General features: G+C 39.1%; 1 protein-coding gene across 1 annotated transcript in view; it reads right to left on the minus strand.

Moving 5' to 3' along the window:
- The window catches only part of ZSWIM6 (zinc finger SWIM-type containing 6), a 142561-nt gene that overhangs the window by 77255 nt on the left and 45231 nt on the right, over window positions 1-20075 (minus strand). Inside the window, exon 3 of the mRNA XM_006148326.2 lies at window positions 790-1146. Coding sequence (XP_006148388.2) covers window positions 790-1146 — 357 coding nt within the window. The remainder of the gene's footprint in view (window positions 1-789; window positions 1147-20075) is intronic.

Raw genomic sequence — 20075 nt, forward strand, 5'->3', positions numbered from 1 at the left:
CTCTCTCAAAAAAAAAAAAAAAAAAAAGATTGTGTGATTTCTTTAACATACTTTAAATATCTTTAAAATTATAGCCAAATGCTTTCAAACTACAAGCAATCTATATTTTGATAATAGTATTTATCCCATATTACTGTACTATATGAAATAAGTGATCAGTATATTTCTGAATAATTGTACTTAAATTCTTGTGAGTTGACATTTACAACAAACGAAACACACGTGATAAATGCGTTTAGGAAAGAATGAGATAACATGTTCAATGTATGAAATATTTAAAATAAACCCATTCTGTAATTTCTTATACATAATAATTATTATCTTAAATGATCTCTAAACAAGTTAAAATGTTTTTTTCTAAAAATTATTTTTAGATATTTTAATATGAGTTACCCTACTAGAAACTTTCTTGCAATGGAAGATAAATTATTTTAAGAAATGAAAAAGTTCTGAGTATGTACAAATCAATCTACTCTGACAAGGATGAATTATATGACCTAAGCATTTTGCTTAACTAAGATTTAGTATGTGATGAAATGATATAAACGTAAAAAGATAAAATAAGTAAGCTTTAACAAATTACTTTTCTGAACACAAAAGACTTCTCATTTAGCATGAAACACTAAAAAATAAATGTTTTAGGATACAAACTAAACTTAAAATCTCTCTCAACTATCTACGAGCAATGCTGATGACCTATTTCTCATTTAATTCACTTCCATGAAAAAGAAAATTTAGAAGTAAAAGGGATTCAGAGAAGAAATGTACAGAATTAGGATTTATACTCACCATGAACTTGGTTGATTTCTGAATTTTGGGAAAGAATTTCATCTGCTAATTTTTGAGCAGTTGGCAAAACCTCCGTGTGGTGCACTGTGATCAAATACTGTACAAACTTTTGTAGTTGGTCTCTATTCATTTGAAAGAGAGTCTCTGAAATGGGAAGATGCAGTTTGACCTGATCTGGCTTGCGGATGCGGTATAAAGACAGTGCCACAACATGAGCACAATAAAATATGTCCTTGTTTCCACAGCTGCAGGTCACTGAGGTAATCTTGCAACGATCAAAGCTGATAGCCACGTTGCAAACAGTTTCTGGCTCCGATTGTATTGCAGGTTCTGTCACTGTGCCGCTCAAGTGGAAACCTAGGTAAAAGAAAGGGAGAGCTTAGCTTCTGCATTCAGAGGCTATGAAATGTTCTAATTCTTTGAAATGTATGGTACTTGACAGCAGCAAGAAAAAAATATAACGGCTTCTGTTTTCAAGTAAAAACATTCAGGCCATTAACCACCACCGTCCCTCACCACCTGTCACAGGTAAAAAAAAAATAAATAGCATTCAACAGAAACGCTGAAGTATTTTCAGCCATATGAAAACACTTATTGCAGTATGCCACCATCATACCTATGAAAGTTGTTAGATCACAGCTCTAATAAGCATTGCTACCCTACTCTGAATCTGTAGTGTGCAAAAAAACGTTCTTCTAGATCAGTGATATCAGTAGTTTCCTTCTTGCTTTTTATTTTTAAAGCAGAGTCAGTCAGCTCAGCGTTTGTTTCGGAAACACTCCCTGTTCTCTCCACCTTTATTCCAAGCATCCAGCAGTCTGCTCCAACCAATACTGCAACCCTCAAAGTTTTCCACAAACTCTGATCAGAGAAATTTTTAAATGTAATAATCCTTTCTACAACATGAATTACATAGGCCCCAATACAGTCTATGAGTAGCAAATGCCAGGGAAACTGCAGAGCAGACCAAATCTCCTACACATCACAGTCTAAATAACTCACAATGATTTCTTCCATATCACACAGAAGAAAGCTGGTACAGATATAACAGTATTCACAAACACACACACTACAAAATTGTCAAGGGGGGGAAGGGCTTTTGAGGCCTCATATTTGAAAACCACACAGAAATCTTCCACAAGCTCCAAGACCAATAGCCATTTGTTCACTGCTTATCAGGTCCAGGGACCAGGCAGCCACTCCCCACTGGACAGCTCAAGCCATAGCTATAGCCAGCTGAAAACTGCCATCCACCACTGACTACCAGTCAGTCCTGACTGCTTGGCAAGGGGACATATCCTTCACAATCCTTTTCCCTAAATGCATAGGAAAGATACCTGAGGGAAATAAAAAACTGCAGGGAGCACATCGATTTGGTTCCACCCCTTCTCTCTGAAAGGCATCTTCAGTGGCCAGTGATAAGCATGAAGACAATGTGAGCGGATGTCACTCGGAACTTCCAGATTTCCCTCAGGATTTCAGGTGCCTTTAATGCTACACAACAAAGTACATGTCTCTCTCTCAAAACTACTGTTATGTACACTACTTTACTAAAATTCATCAAGTCAGCCACTGTTTCTTTGAGTTCCTTTTCATTCACAAAGAGAAGGATCTTTACCATGTGGGGACTCTGGGAGGAATAGGGCACATAGAGCCACAGATACGTGACCAGAGTGACAGACAACTGTGCAGGCTCACACATGGGCCATGTTCTTTTGTTTGGGTTGCATTTTTTGTTTGTTTGTTTTTGTTTTCAGATTTTTGTCAGAGGGCACGTGCACTCACCAGAGAGAGACAGTGAGAAGGAAAGTGAAATCCCCCACCACCACAATCCCTTCTCCTCCTGAGATTTTTGGGCACGGAAGCACACACACCAAGCATGATCTTCAAGCCTCTGGGTCAGAGACTTGAACCACAGTGGGCCATGTGGAGTCCAATGCCTTAACCACCACACCACCTGCTGGCTCCCATAAGAGCCATCTTGAACTCCACATACTGTTCCCCCTCATAGGCTGCCAGGTCAGTGAATCAGAATAAACACTGCTCACAAGAAGTCTTTTGGAGTAATATAATTTCATCTTTTTTTTTTTTTTTTGGAGAGGTTTTTCGCTATAGGGCGCGTGCGCTCGCCATACAGACAGAGACATAGAGACAGAAAGCGAGAAATCACTCCCCGGGGGGATGGTCACGCCGCAATCCCTTCTCCTCCATTCTCCTCTCAGGATCTTGGGCACACACGCACACACGCTCGGCGTGAGCTTTAAGCCCCTGGGTCCGGGATGCGAACCACAGTCAACTATGTGGGAGTCCAGCGACAGCCATTACGCTAACTGCTGGTTCCCTATAATTTCATCTTGATAATTCATATTGAGAATTAGTTAGTAAAAGAAGGGTTGTAATAATTTTTTACCCAATGAATCAGTCAAAAAAGAGCATTACCTAAAAACAAGTTTACTATTAGTTTTATAACAAGAAATGTTGAGATCATGTGATAACCTTCAGTTTTCTTCCACAAATATTAATCTTGCCTCAGAATGGACATTCTTTTTTTTTTTAAAAAGAATTATTTATTTATTATTATTTTTCAATTTTGACCAGAGACAACAAGACAGACAGAGAGAGAGAGAGCAAGCCACCAGGTCTGGGACTCAAATTGCGGTCAGCCTTGAGGGAGTCCAGTGCCTTTAATCACCATGCCACCGGCCGGCCCCCAGAATGGATATTCTACTCTCTCTCTTTTGATCAAGAAGTTTTGCTTTAAAAAACACAATTAAAGTACTACAGTTAGTAAATACGCTACTTACAAAGTTTTAATGTTTAGTCCTCATAAAAAAAAGTCATATGAAAAAGTAAATACCCCAGAAAATCTCAACAATGAAGGGGAGGGCAGTCTTGCTAGAAATCCACAAGTACAGATTAAGACAAAGACTATCAGTGGATTATAAGAAAGAGTCCAAAAAGCTCCCAGATACAATTAGTTCAAGGAAAACTCTGTTTTCCACCTGTCACATATATACTTGCCCAGAAAAACCAGTTATCATAACAGAAAAATAGTTACTATAAACTGACCATTTTGCAAAACCCATCTCTTCCCATGTAACAATATCACACCTCTCCTTGCCCACCAAATTAACCCATCTCTCCACAAGAGTGATACTGGAGAACTCTGTAAATCACAGGCAAAGCCAAGTTACGTAAGGATCCAAAAAGGGTTAACTGGTTAGTATTTTAAAAGCCTACAGGGAGGGACGGGCAGGTGGAACAGTGGTTAGGATACTGGGTTCCTACATGGCCAACCATGGTTGAGTCACAGATCTGGTGGCTTGCTTTCTCACTTTCCCTTTCTCTCTCTCTGGCCAAATTTAAAATAATAACAAAAATAAATAAATAATTATTTTCTAAAAAGCCTACAAGGAAATAACATAGTAAGTGGTTCAAAAGATACTGACTTAACTATCGATGAAGACTTTAGGAAAACTCACACAGCCTTCAAATGGTTTCTGTAAAAATAACCTTTTTTCCCTGGGTTGAACAGAAGTCACAAAGAAGTAAAGTATATTGTACTGTGATCTGATCTAGTTATGCCGAAAAAGAAAATCCTGTGCATTACTCAATTTTGTTACACTCAAACAGTTACTGTTCTTGGTAAGTTTTTAAAAAACAAACTATATTGTGACTTCTAAAACAATTTAATACAAGAAGATCTGAACAGAACCACATACATGTTTTAGAGTAATTCTTCATTAATCTGTTATCACCAAAGATTAAAGTGTTTCATGAATGCTTATATTTCAAATAATTCTACATTATCTTTAAAGTACCCAAATTTATTTTAAAATTCTAACCATTTTTTGATGAAAATATTTCTAAATACTCTTAAGTTCTACCACACCACCCTAATCAGCTGACCATTTAGGGGTATTACCAAGTGGGGCAACACTCCCAATAACAGATCACTACAGGGGGCAGTATGTTTTTTTAAAGTGTGCTCTACTATCCACTATCATGATGACTCCTCTCGTATACTGCTCAATTCTCAGCTGTTAGGTCAACTGCACTTCTGACTAACTTTGAGACAGCTATTGAATACTCACAGATCTTTGTCTTTTGGGGATCTTCCTCTTACCTTTAGGTGTGGGTGCTAGAGGTGAGAGGCTTAAATACAGGAAAATGATTTACGCACACACAAAAGACAGCCAGTATATCAATTTTAAAGACTATGCAACACTGAGTCAATATGTAGGAATTCCATCAAGTCTTACTTCAGGATTGTACAGTTTATTTTGGCCTCTCTAATTTGAGAAAATTTTGGAATTTCACGACCTCATTGCCTAAGGGTCCTGAATTGTACCAAATCAACCACAGGAAAAGCAAAAATATTCCTCTCTCAAGAATACCGAGAGGGCTACATCTCTTCTTCTCCACATCACTCTATTTTCTAGCTAGTCCTCCTATCTCTTAGGTACTGGGCAGCCTGAAACAAAATGTTCCCAAGACTGAATTTTGCCTTTCTGGAGATCTAATAAACCATGATGACTGGCTGTTTTAGGACTGCAAATGCAGAATCTTCCTCTGGAATAGTTAGCTGCCCTATCTAAGAGAACTGAGCATAAAAATAGGGACAATAGGGAACCAGCAGTTAGCGTAATGGCTATGTCGCTGGTCTCCCACGTAGTCGACCACGGTTCGCGTCCCGAACCCAGTGGCTTAAAACTCACGCCAGGTGCGTGTGCATACGTGCCCAAGATCCTGAGAGGAGAATGGAGGAGAAGGGATTGCGGTGTGACCATCCCCCTGGGGAGTGATTTCTCGCTTTCTGTCTCTATGTCTGTCTCTGTCTGTCTGGCGAGCACATGCGCCCTATAGTGAAAAATCTCTCCAAAAAAAAAAAAAAATAGGGACGATCCTGCACTCTGTAGCAAAACATGGATAATTATTTTAATAATATTTTATTTTCAAAGATAATTATTTTATTTTCAAAGAACTAAAACCAAAGAAACAATATAAAGCTTTTCTTAAATATCTCTTTATTTGACTTAACAAAATGTAATCTGTGGAAGAGTAAAGCCCACAACAGTAAACCTCACAGGGCAGTCGAACTGTCACAGAGTCCAGCAAAATATCAGTTCTGGCTGAGTATGTCATATCTGAAAAGCTGGGGGATCAAAAGTGTTTTGAATTTTGGATTTTTTTTTTATTCTGAAATATCTGTATATATTCTTTGTGAGTATGCATGTGTGGAGAAATCTGGGTGTGAGTAGAAAAGATATATTGCAGATAAAGGGAAGTAGGAGAGTTTTTTTCCTCCATTGGGGACAAGTGTATTATATGAGCGCATTATGACAGCAACCCATTGGGTTTGGAAATTTCCATTTTTAATGCTATGTCTACCCTTAATATTTTTCAGATTTTCTAGCATTTTTTATTTTGACTTTTCATTGGAGGTATTAATCCACATTCTCAATTGGCAGGAACAAACAACAACAGCAACAACGAAGAAGGCACACATCAAGGCATAGCACTGTATAGGCCTTGAGAACAGAGAGAGAATGGTTCGGATCCGGTTCTGCCACTTAAACGCGGTGTGCTTTGGACACGCTATTTAACCTCTCTGAGTCTCTCGTTACTCATGCACAAAATGTGGCCAGAATACCTTCCAGTGTTGTTAGGGGAATTAAAATGAAAAAACATATGTAAAGCACCTGGCACATAGTAAAAGTGCTCATTAAATTTTATTTCCCTTTCCTTCCCTTCCCAGCTGGAGAAACAGGGGAGGGCTGTCCAACACACATTCCCTTCATCCACAGCATTTTCTTTTTCTAAGCTACTGGAATCTTGGGGAAAAAGGGTCTTGCTCCTAAAATGGCTTAGAAAATAACAAGGATTACTGCAAATGTTTGTGGTAAGTGAGCAGAGGGATACTAGACAAATCATTGCTATTTGATAGCAAAACTGAAAAACTTCCAAGAGTCATTTACACATTTGCTCAATTCAGCTCTCTTCCCCCATTTTCCTACTAAGTTCTTCCAACTCGCAAACAGTTCATTTTCTAAAAGAGTATTACCTTCAGACCCAGAAAATCTAGAAAACATTAGTCTTTTGTTTTTTTTTTTTTAAAAAAAAAACATATTTAGTAACTATATATATCAATACCTCTAAAACATTATAATGCAATGATTCTAAAAGACCTGAAATCCTCACAGATCCCCAAGCCCCTTTCAAGGAGCCCCTGAGATAAAATTTTTTCATAATTAAACCTAAATATTTCTGACCTGTTAAAATCACTCTTGTGAGTACATGAGAGAGATGTACATTTAATTTTTTCAAGAATACATGATGTGTGATTTGCAACAAACTGAACACAGAGATATATAAGAAAATCTAGCTCTCTTCTATTCAGACATTAAGAAATTACAAAAATATAAAAGGGTCGGGAACCAGCAGTTAGTGAAATGGCTATGTCGCTGGACTCCCACGTAGTCGACCACAGTTCGCGTCCCGGACCTGGTGGCTTATAACTCACGCCGGGCGCGTGTGCATACGTGCCCAAGATTCCGAGAGGAGAATGGAGGAGAAGGGATTGCAGCGTGACCATCCCCCCGGGGGGTGATTCCTCGCTTTCTGTCTCTATGTCTCTCTCTGTCTGGCGAGCGCACGCGCCCTATAGCAAAAAATATAAAAGGGTCTGAGCCAGAATGTGACACAGAGGGTAAGGCACTGGATCCCACACAAATGGCTACACGGTTTGAGTCCTGGACCCAGAGTCTTGAAAATTATGCTGGGTTTGTGTGGATGCACCCCAAAATCTCTTTTTTTTCTCATTTTTTGGAGAGATTTTTGCCATAGGGCACGTGTGCTCGCCCGAAAGACAAAGAGAGACAGACAGAAAGCGAGAAATCACCCCCCAGGGGGGATGGCCACGCCCCATCCCTGCTCCCATTCTCCCCTGGGGATCTTGGGCACGCACGCACACATGCGCCTGGTGTGAGTTTAAGCCACTGGGTCCAGGACTCAAACTGCGGCCAAATACATGGGAGTCCAGCTACATAGCCACTGCACTAACTGCTGGTCCCCACACCCAAAATCTTGAGAGGAGAACGGAGGAGAAGGGATTGTAGCATGGCTATCCTCTCTGGGGAGTGATTTCTTTCTTTCTCTCTCTCTCTCTCTCTTTCTCTCTCTCTCAGGCAAGCCCAAGTACCCCATAGCAAAAACCCCCAAACAAGTAAAAATGTCTCTCTTTTCAGTAAAACTTGTTTTGAGAACTATAGTTATTTTTTATGAAGATGTTATTTATGTTAATGTGTGTTTATTGTGTTATTTAATAAATACATAGTTCAATTTTTTGTTTCTATTTTAAAACACAGTAAACATCAATAGATACAATCCTCATAAGCAAAAGCACCATTATTAGACAGAGATCAGAAAGTAAAAGAACTGCCATTATAAGGTACTGCCCAAGACAATGAAGAAATCACTTCCCCAAAGAAATCACCTTTGATGTCGCATTATTTACACTCACATCTTACACTAGGTCAATAATTACTCAGTAGAAAAACACTGAAGGGACAAATTTCTCACACATAAACACATATTCGGAACATCAGTATTAATTTTACAAACAACGATTAAGGTTTCTAGAAAGCAAATATTTAATTCTTCACTAATATTTCAAAATGGGCTTTCTTTAAAAACTTACTTTTCATATCTAGGGCTAAATTTTAGTTGCATTTTAGGGAAGAAAAGGAGACCCATAATAGGAGACTGAAAAGACAACTCTTAAAATACACAGACTTTCTAAATGCTGGCCACTTTGTACATATGTATATGTGCTCAGTTGACTGAAAAATGGTTTTAAACTCAAAGCATTAGAAAATATCGAAGCTAAGATAAACTGGTAGGCATGAAATAAACATGCACATTAAAAAAACTACTGCTTTCAGGGCACATTCTTTTTGGGAAAATATGTGCCCTATGTATGAGGCGCTCAAGTAACTTGTTCTTTGTTGAAAAAGAATTTAACAGAAGCACTGGTGTAGTACTTACACAAATACATCTTTCACCCTTTTCCTAAATAAAAAGAACCCCCAGGGAAATTAAAGGCAGAAACCAAGGCAATGTAATGTTATGGCTGAAAGAGTGGCAAGGGTTGTGAGAGGTTTTTTTGTACTTTTTTTTAAAGCTAAGTATAAAAATGCAAAGTGTTAACATTTAACACTCTTATAACAATGTATTCATTGGTTAACTAAACCCACTACATTGGCTAAATGGATAGTAGCTAATACTTGATTATGTGTCCCTAGCAAACAGATGAGTTAATCATTGCCTCTCCACAAACCTTTTACCTTTCCTAACTCTGAGAACTACAGCACACAATTCAACATGCCCAGGTTGCAGTTATCAATTTTAAAACAGTTTCAATTCAAACCATGTACTATTTCCTGATCAGCAGTACAGGCACTATAAGGCCCAATACAGAGATGCTAACGTAGTTCAAAAGCCAACTTGTCTAAAATATCATATTCTTTCTTCAACTACATAATGTCCTCAAAGGGAGATCCTAAATTAAAGCGCCTGCATCCTGTGAGCTGGCTAATTAAATCCACTAGCTCTAATTTCTAATACTAAGCTTAGATAGCTTATAGAAAGACATTAGGAGGTTTTGCTGGCAATCGCTAATGAAGTAGTTTCCATCTTTCGGAAAAAATTTATTTTAAAGAAAAAGCTTTATTTTAAGACCACCTTAAAAAATTCCTATTTGGAATAAAATCATTCGTACACTTCATTACTATTTGAGAGAAAGACAATGGCAAATTAATGCAAAGGCCAGACTGTAAAGCACAGCACACCACATAAACAACATAAAAATTTACGGAGCATGCACTGGATGGGCTCAACCAAGAGCTCCCAGAGGCATTACACTCAGTATTGGTTTTGTTTTCTTTTTAATGTAGATTCCTGCAGTATCTTGTACAAGGATCCATATGATCAGAATACCTGTGTTAGATCTAAACGGCATTAGATAGTTACTACAATTACTTCTGGCCTCAGCCACAATGGAGCAAGCAGGAAGACATGCTGAACGCTAGAGGGCACTGCTGTGAGGTGGCTGTAACCACATAAGAGGCCAGAGTTCAGTTCCCAGACCAACCTAAAACTGGCTGAGAATGATGGAGAATGCCTTGGGTCCTGCCTGACTAGGGCTGGGCGAGCAGGGTCACCACAACATGGTGAGACTCTGTCAAAAGTACCTCTCTCCCCCCAACTTTGTACACTTCTTCAGTTTAAAAAAATAAATGAATAGATAAAATGATTTCTGAAAATAAGACACTTTATAGGAACTGGGTACCTACAAACAGCCCCAGTTTAAGTGAAGGACACTGAATTCGGCCCCCCCCCCCAAAAAATGTCCTTTTTTATAAAAAAGTGTTATCCCAAATCCTGAAGCACTTAAGGGTTTTCTACCACCATTACTGTCAAATAATCCTTCAGGATGTATTTTTGTATTTTTAACATGCATATTTGAGGGAACTCATCATTGCCCAGCCTCAGATTTGAAGTGGGCACCTGGGAAGGGGGGTTGTAAAAAACAGATAGGATTTATTTCCACAACTGTAACTGCAAGGTGCTTAGGAATGTAAATTATTTGCCCTAATCTTTTAAATTTAAGCTGCCTTCTCTAATGCCAACCTTTTCTAATACAAGACAGGCAACCCTGGCCTTCCACCATTCTTAAATGCTGGACTGCAGCAGCCTTCCTCTGTAGGCCTGCCTGCAGAGCCCACCCCTCACCTCCCAGCAGCCACAGTTCATGCTCCTTCCGTGCCCCCCACTAACTCTGGCCTTTCCCCTTTTCATCATTTCTGAAGTGCAGATGAAGTTTATGAGAGCCCTTTGGTGCCCAAACACCAACTCTTAGCACCTCTGCACACCTTTGTCTTGCCAGCCAGAATCCACACATGAATGAGAAGAGGGAAGATCCTTTTACCTGTTTATTTCCTGTCTTTGCTCAGAGCAAACAACCTTCAGAAATGCATGGCTATTTGCTTTAGGAGTGGTGGTGAAAGGGAAATTCTGGAAGCAAATTCCATTTTCAGGGCCAAGCAGTAAGAAAAGTGTGCTCAGATCTAGGAGGGGAGAATGTAGCCTTGGTAGCCAAATTCATTCACCCACCCCCTGAAGCTCTGGCCTGACTCCTCTCTGCAACACGAGTGCTTGCATTTTGGCCCTAACCCAATCCTGCTATCATACTCTATGCTCAGGCTGACCCAATGAATTCTCAAAAACACCCTGCAAACTAGGCATCATATTCCCCTCCTCACAAGTGGTGAAACTGAGGTTCTCTCAGAGAGGCAGAGATAGAACGCATTCTGGATTTAAGCAGGCTTCTGAAAGACAGGAAGGAATATGTGGTTTCTACAATCCAAACAATAAACTTGCACAAATAAAATCTTTCCATGCCAACACAGAAATGATTTAAAAGTATGAGGGAGACAAACTAATAGATCCAGACAAAAAAATAATGTTGAGGCTTAGGACTTTTGGAGGCACAATGGCATCTTTCAGGATCCAGTACAACTCTGAGAATGGAGAAACTCACCGGGGTCTTCCAAGCAATGCCACCTGCATTGTAGAAGTCAAAAATAACTGAATGCTTTGGCCCTAAGCCCAGGACAGTTTAAGTTAAGATTGTTTCTAACAGTCCACTCCTCTCATACTCTGAATTTAAGGTGAAAGCTAAGAGACAGCATAGCATCCCTTCACAGAGAACAGTCCTGGAGTAGGTACTCACAAATCAGGTACATCAGAATCACCTGGCGAACTCAGGCTAGACACCTGGACCTCACATGTTCAGAGTTCCTGATTCATCCCAGTTGATGCTGATGCTTCTGGTTCAAAGAACTATTGAACCACATGGTTAGAATTACAGCCTAGGGGCCAGCAGGTGGCATGGTAAGGCACTTGAATCCCACATGGCTGAGCATGGTTTGAGTCCCAGACTTGGTGGCTTGTAATGCATGCCAGGCACAGGTGCATGTGTGCCCAAAATCCCGAGAGGAGAATGCGGGAGAGGGGATTGCGGTGTGGTCATCCCATGTGGGGGTTGATTTCTCATTTTCCCTCTCTGTCTCTCTCCAGCAAGTGCATGCACCCTATGACAAAAATTTTTATTAAAAAAATAAATAAATAAAAGACAGCCTACACAGAAGTGTGTGCTACTACTCAGAAACCAAGGCCATATGGAGGCCTGGGATCTGTTCCCAGTTAAAAGTTTAAAAAGTCAGGTGTGGTAGCATTTGCCTGTTGTCCAAGCTGGCTGGGATGCTGGGGCAAGAGTATTCTACCATGGCAAGATTGTCAAAAGGTAAATGGAACAGTGAAAAATACGTAATTGTGATATAAAGCTATATATACAGGCACTGGACAGTGAGTAAGAAATAAAATGTGACGCTGTGAGGGTGACCCACATGGAAAGGTTCTAGGTTCTCACTCTAAACCCAAGTACATAGAGCATACACATGCCCATGATCAGGGGCTGGCTGAAGCTGAGGAATAGATCGTGGGGTCAAGATCCTATTAGGGGGGACCAGCAGTTAGCATAATGGCTATGTCGCTGGACTCCCACGTAGTCGACCGCGGTTTGCGTCCTGGACCCGGTGGCTTAAAACTCACACCGGGCACGTGTGCGTGCGTACCCAAGATCCTGAGAGGAGAATGGAGGAGAAGGGATTGCGGCATGACTATCCCCCCTGTGGGGTGATTACTCACTTTCTGTCTCTCTGTCTCTCTCTGTCTGTGTGGCGAGCGCACATGCCCTATGGCAAAAACCTCTCCAAAAAAAACAAAAAAAAGGAAAGGAAAAGATCCTATTAGGTACTGCCTCTCTCTCAAGCTCATGGAAGAAACAAACTTTATAAAATATATACACAGGGCCTGCCACACAGCCAAGTGGTTAAGGGAGCTGAATCCCACATGGCTTACCCCACAGTTTGAATATTGGGCCAAGCAGCTTGAAAAACAGGCTGGTCACATGTGCATGCCCCATATCCTGACAGAATGGAGAAAGGGGATAGTGGCATGACCACACCCCATTGGGGATGCTCGTGCTCTTTCTTTCTGTCTCTCTGTCTCTCTCACTCTCTGGTGAGAACATACTCTCTCTGGCAAATACAATATATCCACGTATGTAGATACATACATACATACATACATACACACACACACACACACACACACACACACACACACACACAATTTTTAGATTCTGTAACCTAAATGTTGCCATCTAAATCCAGTATGTGATAGTAACCTGATCTGAGCATTAAGAAACAAAATGAAAATCACATTTACTGTAACAAAAACTGCAACTCTGATCATTGTTAATACAGCTATAACCATCCCATTTTAAGCAAAACTTTCATTAAATATCTAAATTAAAACACAGAAATTTAAAAATGATTAATAGAGAATTAATTTTTACAAAGAGATTGTTTTACAACATCCCATGAGAGTCCTCATAACTGTGGGTTCTTGATGTATTACAAACAATTAACGAAAAAATATTTATTGGAAACTATTTTACTAAGACCTTTTTTTCCTAAATGAGAAAGCCAGAGACAATAGAATGCAGGATAGCCTAAGGTGGACAGGATTTTAGTTAGAGACAATGAGAGCCTTCGGAAACAAGGTCAGTTTTCGAGTTCTTCTCCTCTCAGCTAAATGACCTCAGGCAAGTAACTTAGCCTTGATTTCTCTTTTCATCTATAAAAAAGGGATAACAATACCTGTGTTGCATGGCTGATATAAGGATGAGATCTGAGAATGTACGTAAACCACAATTCCTTTTATGGAATTCCTGCTATCATCATTATTTCAACAGAAATGTCCCATGTTCGGAGAAGCTTGGCATCTTCTACATGTGCACTAAAATCCTAGCCTGCTGGTGAGCACACATGCTGTTAGACATGCCAGGCTCCCAAGGACAAGCCAGCATTCTATCACAGTAATGGACAAAGGTCTTTTGTAGCAGTAATTCATGTTCTAATATATTCATACTTCCAAACCAATAGAGCTGCTCTTATTTTTTTTCTTTTGTTCCCATTTTACATAGCAAATTCTTAAAGCATGATTTTATTTCAGACAGAAGGAAAAAAGGAGGAGACTTAGAAGATCTAATTTTGCTTCAAAATAACTTTGTTTCACTAAGTCAAAGAAATGTTTCACTCTTCCCTTGGAAGATCTTTCTACTAAAATATAAAACACCTCTTTTATCCCTAAAGTCTTCTTTCCATATAAAATTATTTTTACAGTTCAAGTCCATCTTGTCACTGAGTGGAAGAGTAATTGAAAGTTGGGTGCAACAGTCAGGAGACTTCCAATTCTTGCTGTGGAAGAAAAAGTGACCACAGCTTTTCGTTTTCAGTAATTTACGACCTGACAAGTGAAGTGAGGCCAGAAATCCTTCTCTCCTTGAAGAAGCCTAAGGAACACTAGATCTGCCAGGTCAGTAAGTTATTGTGATTTCCCTGATGTAGAGATCCAGCTGAGGAGAAATCCTCTATGTCCCATGTGTATGTCTTTAAGAACAGAGAGGTGGATATATTTATGCCTTGGCTAAACAGTACCCCTTTGCCTTAAATATACAGTGATAAACAAAAAGCAAAGAGATCAGTCATCTGTTCAACATGGGGATAAAACTTACTAAGGCATTCTCACCCGTATCTCGGGGCACTGTGATTGAAGATGTTTTTGTGTTTTTTATGTTTCTTTTTGTGTGTAGTGAAAATATTTTTTTCTAAACTTTCTACAATGAACATGTATTACTTACAAGGAAAAAAAAGTGCTTTCACTGAAATTGAAATAGTGTCCAAGTCTTTCTGGGTGAAGAATTTGAGATATAGGGGACCAGCAGTTAGCGTAATGGCTATGTCGCTGGACTCCCACATAGTCGACCGTGGTTCACGTCCCGGACCGGATGGCTTAAAACTCATGCCGGGCGCATGTGCACGTGTGCGCGTGTGCCCAAGATCCCAAGAGGAGAACGGAGGAGAAGGGACTGCGGTGTGGCCATCCCCCCGGGGGGGGGATTTTTCGCTTTCTGTCTCTCTGTCTCTTTCTCTGTCTGTCTGGCGAGCGCACGTGCCCTATAGCAAAAACATCTCAAAAAAAAAAAAAGAAAATGGCAAGAATTTGAGATACAGATGATTTCCAACACCGATAAAGGAGTCTGGTAATGACCATACCAGCATAAACACTGAAGGTCACCAATGTAGCTCTGCCATACTGACTGGTCAGCCTACCTTGGCAATAGGACACTCCAAAGCTCTCCCCAACCTCTCCTATGGCTTACCCAGTCTAGAAAAGATGAAATACACAACTAAAAGTAAGACACTGTGGACAGAAGCTAGGTGCCTGGTTCTAATCTCTGTCATTACCTAATTTGAGTCCCATAGGTGTGTTACTTAACATCTATTTCTTGTTCTTGCTTCCTTTTTCATATTAAGAGAAACAGATATTAGGTGATTTCAACAAAATTATGGCAGTAGACAGCAGTAAGGAGAGAGCCAATGATAAGGTAAGGGGTGGTAGCTGTCATACTCACTCATATGCACAAGAATCTTGCCTAGCCTAGATACTGCAGGGTTGAAGCAATGATATCTCAAATTACTTAGAAGCTTTGACTCAGTAACAAGAGAGAAAGTGTTACTATTATAGCTGCATTAATATATGTCACTAGCATTTGGAAAAAAAAAATTTACAGCTTTGAAATTCAATATAAAAATAAGCAAATGTTGGGAACCAGCAGTTAGCGTAATGGCTATGTCGCTGGACTCCCACGTAGTCAACCGCGGTTCGTGTCCTGGACCCGGTGGCTTAAAACTCACGCCGGGCGCGTGTGCGTGCGTGCCCAAGATCCCCAGAGGAGAATGGAGGAGAAGGGACTGTGGCGTGGCCATCCCCTCTGGGGGGTGATTTCTCGCTTTCTGTCTCTATGTCTCTCTCTGTCTGTCTGGCGAGCGCACGCGCCCTACAGTGAAAAATCTCTCCAAAAAAAAAAAAAAAGCAAATGTTTAGTTTTTACTTATATAATTTTTATTCATCTGCCTATAACTACAATTCTTATGACATAATATCTTACTTTTTCTTTATACTGGCTATAGGGTGAATGTACTGGGGGAGGGAGGCGTGGGAAGGGAAAGTAAAGAAAACATCGCCCAGGTCTTTCTCAAACCACACAGTCTGCCGTGTGGGACCCAGTCACCTAATACCATGCTGCCTGGCTGGCCCCAAGGCATAATACCTTTTTGTTATGTTCTATATAGCTAGTAAATTTTTCCAGCTGTATTAAAAAAGTAGACTGCATAAATTCAGGTAAAGTTTATCTCTGAAAAATACATATAGAATAAATAACAAAGAAACATAAAAAGCCATTTTAAAAAAAAATGAAGGGAAACCAATGGATTATCCTGTCTGCACTCACCACCTGAAAGGCGGCATCCTCTCTCTTACTATATGCATTATGAACATGAGTGCCCAAATCAGTCAACAACCAGTGGGTAAACTCCCTATTTGGTAACAGACAATGTACAAATCACCAGGGAAGTACTCTGAATAACACATGGGGTTCCAGTTCTGAGAAGTCACTGGATTATTGGGCAATTCGAAAGTTAAGAAGTCAGAGCAAAGTTGGACTCAGAAATACATAAAAGAAACAGAGGATAGCCTTCTTTCCCAAACCATTCTATGTATATAAACAGAAGGGCAGAGGAGGTTTCCAAGGTTCTGCAAACCATCGTTCTTGGAGATTCAGAAAACACATAGAATGGTAATGACTTTAAGAACTTACACAGTAAAGAGACTCCTATTTAACTCTGTTTACTAGAACTTTAAAAATGGTAGTAAAAGATGCAGAATAGCAGCAGAAGGAAATGAAAAAGAAAACATAGTTCAGGATGAGGAGCAGGGTTGCTAAACAGAACTAAGGGCTCAGCTGACAGTTTAGAAATCATAAATCAACTTTAACCAATTGACAGAGTGTTGTGATATTTTTCCCAAGGAGTTTAAGCAGCTTAAAGGCTAGAGATGTCTTGTCGTCAGTTTCCTCCATCCACCAAAATAGAACCTATCATTTACTGTACACGTAAGCCTGTTGTGCAAAGTCAGTCTTCTCATAATTCAATAGAAGAGAAAACATACCAATGCTGTTGTTATTTGTTCCACAATTATTGTTGAGAAACATGTTTACAGTTCTGGCTTTCAACAGCTCGTTTAGGAGGACCTAACAGACTCTAACATGCAAATGTTGCACTGGAGTTTATAGCACAGTACAATGAGAGACCCAGGGCCCTATGAAAGGACTGTTAAGGTCCTGGTTGCACTAAGACGTACCTAGAGCAGCGCCCGGCAAATGACACATACTTGATATCTATTGAGTGAATTAATATGTGAATGAAAGAAAAAGTAAAAATTTGTATTTATTAAGAGGTTAAATGAAATCCAAATATATTGCCAGAATGTTCTATTGTGGGGAGCCACCAGATAGGAAGTCTGAAAACAAACGATCCATGTGCTTTTATCCAGCATTTTTGAAGTAGTTTCTAATAATTAATTTCATATTGTAGATAATATCAATGATTCAAAGTGTGACTTTTTCAAAATCTTACAAAGATGCCTAATACTACATATTACTATAAAAATGTTTTCAGTTATTTCTTCTGAAAACAAAGCATTTATAATTTAAATGAACAGATATATTCCATTTTGACTTTGGAAAGCATTTCTGTTGTATGTTGGTGATAGTAACATTAAAGTAAAATATAAGCAAAATTCAGTTATTGACCCAGGGAACTAACCACAACATTCTTTCATTATTAAATTCTTGTTAAATAAATAAAACTACTTATGAATAATGATGATCTCATGCTATTAAACTTTAGGATAAATAATTATAATAAATAGAGAATATCCTTGCACTAAATTTTTGACTACTGTTCATTTTTAACAAGAAATGTAAACCCAAATGGCTTAAAACGTGAGAGTACTAATTAAGTAGCAATCATGTACACAGTGGCTTAGGTTTCAGAATCAAAATATGTGTCTGAGGAATGGCAGTATAATGGAATAAGATTTGACCTGGGAAAGAGCCTCGATTTTAATCCCAGTTCTACTACTAATTAGCTGTTTAACCTTGAGTCTTTGGCCTCATTTTCATACCCGCAAAAGAAGGCTAAAGAACCAAATTGGTGGTCTCTTACCTTCCCCTTTTAGAGGGGGAGGGGGACATCACAGATCCCTGGATAATCTGAAAAAGGGCAATAGATGTTCACTGCAAATATGCACAAAATTATGAAGGGTATTTCAGAGTTTGCAATCTCTGTTATCTATTAATGTATTTAAGTCAAGGGCTCCCATACATATCTCCCTACAGAATCTCAAACTCTACAATTTTTAGAGTCTCAAACTAGTTAAAAGCAGCCCCCCAAAATGGTGTGTGTGTGCGTGTGTGTGTGTATAATTGAACATAAACAATATAAACTTAGATTTCTGCTTCAAATTAAAATGTATATCTGGGGCTGGTTCATTAGCACAGCAGTGCTGCTCAAATGATGCTGGATCCGTATGGAAGGTCATGGGTCCAGCAACCCAGGTTCCAGTCCCTGACAACTCATACATGCCCATGATCCTGGCTGGCTTGGATGACTGGGAAGATGGTTGGGAAGGCTGGGGGGGTGTGCAAAGGAGGTTTGCAGCATGAGGTCCTGTTGAGGATGCTTTTCTCTCTCTCTCTCTCTCCTCATTCACTCTCTTGAAAGAAAGGAACTTCTTTAAAAAAAAAATCTTTAAAACTTGTATTTTGTTTATTTCTTTTTTAAATTACTTTTTAGTTAACTTTATTTATTTGCTCATTTATTTATTTTAATTTGACCAGAGAGGGACAGATTGAGAGAAAGAGAGAGAGAGAGAAAGTGAGAAAACAAGCCACTAGATCTGGAACTCAAACTGCGGTTGGCCATATGAGAGTCCAGTGTCCTTAACCACGACACCACCTGCCAACCCCTGTGTATGATTTATTTCCAAATTGTTTCAAAGCAGTTAAAATACTTATCCAGCTATCCACTTATTAAGATACAAATATTAGACAAACTCAAAGAGACAACATTATTCATTCTTGGTAACAGAGGATTTATTTAAATATAACACATAATACAGGGTATCAAATAATGAAAGAAGATTAATTCTAGAACAAGTTTATAATGGTAATTAAAGGGGAAAAAATCATGAAAAATAATTGGCATAAGAAGATCCAATGACTGGTTAATGCCCTATGTGATCATAAAACTACAATGACATAGATTATATATTAAATGCAGACAAAAATACTGTACTTCAACAAAATAAGACACTAGACAAAAGATGATGTGGGCCACTTCTTTAATTGATCACAATTATATTTATAGAAACAACTTTAACTGCCCAAAATATAAATATATTGAGTATATGGTCAAAAAAATTACAGTTAAAAACAAAAACTTTTTGTTTGGTTTTTTTTTGGAGAGGTTTTTGCTACAGGGCGCATGCACTCGCCAGACATACAGAAAAAGGACAGAGAGAAAGAAAGTGGGAAATCACCCCACAGGGAGGATGGCCACACCACAATCCCTTCTCCTCCATTCTCCTTTCGGGATCTTGGGCATGCATGCACAGCACCCGGCATGAGTTTTAAGCCACTGGGTTCAGGACGCAAACCACAGGTGACTACATGGGAGTCCAGCAATAAAGCAATTACACTAACTGCTGGTCCCACTTTTTGTTGTTTTCAACAAAATTTGTTTTTTGTTTTTCTAAACCACCTAAGAATTGTACTATTTTGATCACTTTTCAGAAAGGTTCTGGAATCTGAAGGAAAAGGAAAACGGTCATATGTTTACAAATCAAACACGTAGCTCAACAAATGTTTCATCAGAGTTCAAACTAATTTCTCTGGAAGAGTATGATCCTTGCAACTTGAGGTTGAAATAAATTTGCCTCTTCTATGTAACACAGAAGGGTAGTCAGAAATTGGAAAAGGTCTAATCTCCAATAGAAATTTATTTCCCTGGTTCAGAAACTTATAAATGTTAAGACTGTAAAATATTGTGAAAAAGGAGTAAAGACACAATAAATGACATTTACAGCAGGTATCTATAGTTTTTACTGGTCTAATTGGTTCTCTTTCATTTCTCTCACTTTCCTAACTTGTTCTTCAAATTCCTTTCCATGCTTTCAATCTCTACCAAACGCCTTTG

The sequence above is a fragment of the Tupaia chinensis genome, unplaced genomic scaffold (genome assembly GCF_000334495.1).
Source record: "Tupaia chinensis unplaced genomic scaffold, TupChi_1.0 Scaffold000232_1, whole genome shotgun sequence".
NCBI lineage: Eukaryota > Metazoa > Chordata > Mammalia > Scandentia > Tupaiidae > Tupaia > Tupaia belangeri.